This window comes from Rhagoletis pomonella, unplaced genomic scaffold (genome assembly GCF_013731165.1).
Source record: "Rhagoletis pomonella isolate Grant_MI unplaced genomic scaffold, Rhpom_1.0 Rhpom_scaffold_00002, whole genome shotgun sequence".
Taxonomy (NCBI): Eukaryota; Metazoa; Arthropoda; class Insecta; order Diptera; family Tephritidae; genus Rhagoletis; species Rhagoletis pomonella.
Window position 1 is genome coordinate 27,075,522 of NW_023458556.1, and position 3,249 is coordinate 27,078,770.

A 3,249-nucleotide genomic window follows, 5' to 3' on the forward strand; every position below is an offset into this window, starting at 1 on the left:
ATCGTCAAAGTGTGGCATGCTAGCAGATTGAATAGAGTAAGAGAATTTACATCGAGTGGGTTTATGAAGTGGACTTTTATCTGCATAGCTTTAAAAAATAAATATACATATGCATATATACATATATGTATGTAGGTGCATTCACATACGGTAAATAAATAAATAAAAATATTGTTCAAGAGAAGTTATCGTTGGAAAAGTATTTGCTAGGTTAAGTTTTAAAAGTAGTATACCTGAAATGGATAAGGAATACAGTGCCATAATAAGTTCCACTCCGACTTTCTTTAAAGCTCCTACAAGGATTTATGCCCCGCCGTTTCACAAACCTAATTAGAGCATCAATTTCTTATACAATGAACTCAGTAATTAGGGCTAGCCCTGATAAGTAAAATGAGGACAGAAGTGAAAATTAGTGTCGGTTTTTTACGAAATCATTGAAATAGAAATCATGAGCAGCCAGGTAAGGTTAGATGTTGTGATAAGCGAGAAAAAATTTGGGGCGATTGCTGCCTATAACTCCACAGCAAAAGCTTTATGAACGACTTTTGCAAATAAGGTTAACAGAGTAATTCTGGCAACTGTCTTACAACTCACCACAGTCTTTCGATTGACGTGATTCGTAATTCAGTTCTCAATTCTGGCAACTATCCTGAAAGCTCTTTACTGTCTTTCGAAAGATGAATTGAAAGATCTGCTAACGAGGAGGTCTTAGCATTATGATGTTTTCCTTTTAGCATTAATTTTTTTTTTTTAAGTAAATTAAACAAAAAAATATATATTTTTCTTTGTAAGGAATTAATAAATAATAGAAAATTAAATTAGAAAATTAAAATAATATTATGAAAAAGAAGGAAGTAGTGCTTAAACATGAAAAAATAATAATTAAGAAGTTTAAATAATTAATATTATATATATATTATTTAAAAACAAGAACAAAAATTTAAATAAAAATTAATAAGATCCAAAAAACTAAATGAAATAAAAAAATATATATATATATTTTTCTTAAAAAATATATATATTTTTTCTTAAAAAATATAAATTTTTTTTTCTCAAAAATATATCTTAAAATTTAGAAATATATTAAATTATTAAAAGAACAACAAATTTAATTTAAAAAAGAATAAATAAATAAAAAAACTCTAAATAGTAAATGAAATTAAAAAAAAATCGGACAATAAAATATAAAAAATAAAGAAAATTTAACTAAAAAATAGAAAGTTGTTGAAAAAGACAAAAATAAAATAAGTTCCAAAAAATTTAATGAAATTTAAAAGATAACCAAACTATTAAAAAAATTAAGTAAAAAATAAATTAAATGAAAAAACAAAAAATAAGTTTCGAAAAATTTAATTAAACTAAAAAATATTTAAAAATAAAAAGTCGGAAAAATTTAATTAAAAAAAAAAAATATTTATTAAAAAAAAAGAAAACAAATTGCGCTGCGTCAGGGCTCGAGGGCTCGAACTCGGATTTCTCGATTGGCACGTCTGTGCCTTGCACACTCGGCCACTGCGACGGCTGCAGCCGCGCGAGCTAAGTGATATACAAGTGCTTTCTCTCAAAATAGATTTTCACCACGAGTGGTGAATGAAAGACCTTTTTTTCTAAAACTTTTGTGCTAGAATAATAAGTCTTTCGAACTATCTTATCATCTGTTTTTCGTTTGTCTTACGAAAGAATTTTTACTCTCTTAGCCAGAATTGCCCTGTAAGAGGGAAATACCTTAACGGGCTTTATAGCACGTCTGGGTGGAATTCCTCGCTATAGCAAAGAGATTTTCGTAACCCAGAGAAATCTGACAAATAAGCAGGTTGACTCTAAAATTTTGGCAGAGTATTTTTTAGAAAACAACAATGAAAAAATCAAATCTAGGTTCCAGAAACGAAATTGCTAGTTCGCTTCTCATAAACGGTAGAAACTAAAAAAACATATTTGGCGCTGGCAAATTCGTTGGTTATATATAAAACGATTCAAATTTATTGATTTATATCTTTTTTTATATGTAAGTGTAGCAAACTTAGTTACTCCAAAAATAAGAAATGAATTTCAACAACTAATTTCAGCATTGGCTGCACAGTAAAATGATTTATAGCCGTTTCTTCGGCCTTATAGCCATGTGGGTGTACTTCATATTGTTTGGATAGCGTCCATTCCAAAATAATGAGTTGTTGTACATGCCATTCAAATTACTGAAATTTTAGTATGTTCTTTAATGAAAGAAAAACTACAAAATTCATTGCACTGCCTACCTCCACCAACAATCCTTGTACCACCAAGCTCCTTTCCAAACCTCGGCGCAGTTGTCCACATACTCATCATTATCCTCATCGAAAGTACTAAATTTTTGACCATCATGAAAATCTTTTAGCGCCTCGCCGGCAGTGCCCGAATATTTGCCTATAATATTCAGCGCATACTTCTCCTCCTCGTCGCCCACAGCGAAACTTTCATAATTCGCATGCACATGTGTGCCCGTATAATCCATCATTTCAATCCACAACTCTTGCAACTCCACTTGTGTCAAGGCATGCAACTGATCCAAGCCAATAAAGAAATTGCCATCCAAATTACCAAACCCAGTTTGATAGTCTCGCCAAGTGCGATAAAAATTCACCAATCCGTCCTGGCGGCGCTGAAATACTGTCCAAGCATCGCCGCCGTTAGGATCCTTTAGGCAGTACACGTAGAACGGGTGATCAAACCATTCTGGCAGGTATAACTGATAGATGCCACTCTGTGCTGCGCTACGAGCGGCTGCGAATGCTTCTGCACAACTTCGCGGCAATGAAGATGCGTAAACTGAACGGGCAAGTGAATTTTTCGTTAGAGGTCCATCGGTGACATTCTGCACTGCATTCGCCAAAGAGGAAGTGGCGAACACGGCAACTAAGATGGCACAGCAAAAACGTAAACAAAACATTGCGAATTGTTGAGGAGAGACTGTTGAGCGAATAACATTCGACGACGTTTATAAACAGATGCGCTTTGGGTCGCTGAAGTGGCGTTCACTTATTTTGTTATCAGATTGATTAGATAAGATGCGCACTTTCTAGGAACTTGGTGATTTTACTGTCTATTTATTTGTGTATTTAAATTTGGTTTTAACAATAAATTAACTCGTCTCACCGTATCATTTATACGCCCAGCGGAAGTGCTCAAATCAAATATAGTTATCAGACACTTTAGAGCTTACGAGCAATAAAATATATATTTATCAATCGGTAATGAAAGTGGACATTTTGCGAT

At 32.8% G+C, this 3,249-nt stretch overlaps 1 protein-coding gene across 1 annotated transcript; it reads right to left on the minus strand.

Annotated features, from left to right (window-relative positions):
• Positions 1–2,089: 2,089 nt before the first annotated feature.
• LOC118734516 (ficolin-2-like) lies at positions 2,090–2,928 on the minus strand. Its single transcript, XM_036464234.1, has 2 exons — positions 2,253–2,928; positions 2,090–2,192 (listed from the first exon to the last, which is right to left on the minus strand). The coding sequence occupies exons 1-2, from the start codon at positions 2,921–2,923 to the stop codon at positions 2,090–2,092; spliced, it is 774 nt and encodes a 257-aa protein (XP_036320127.1). The 5' UTR covers positions 2,924–2,928.
• Positions 2,929–3,249: the final 321 nt, after the last annotated feature.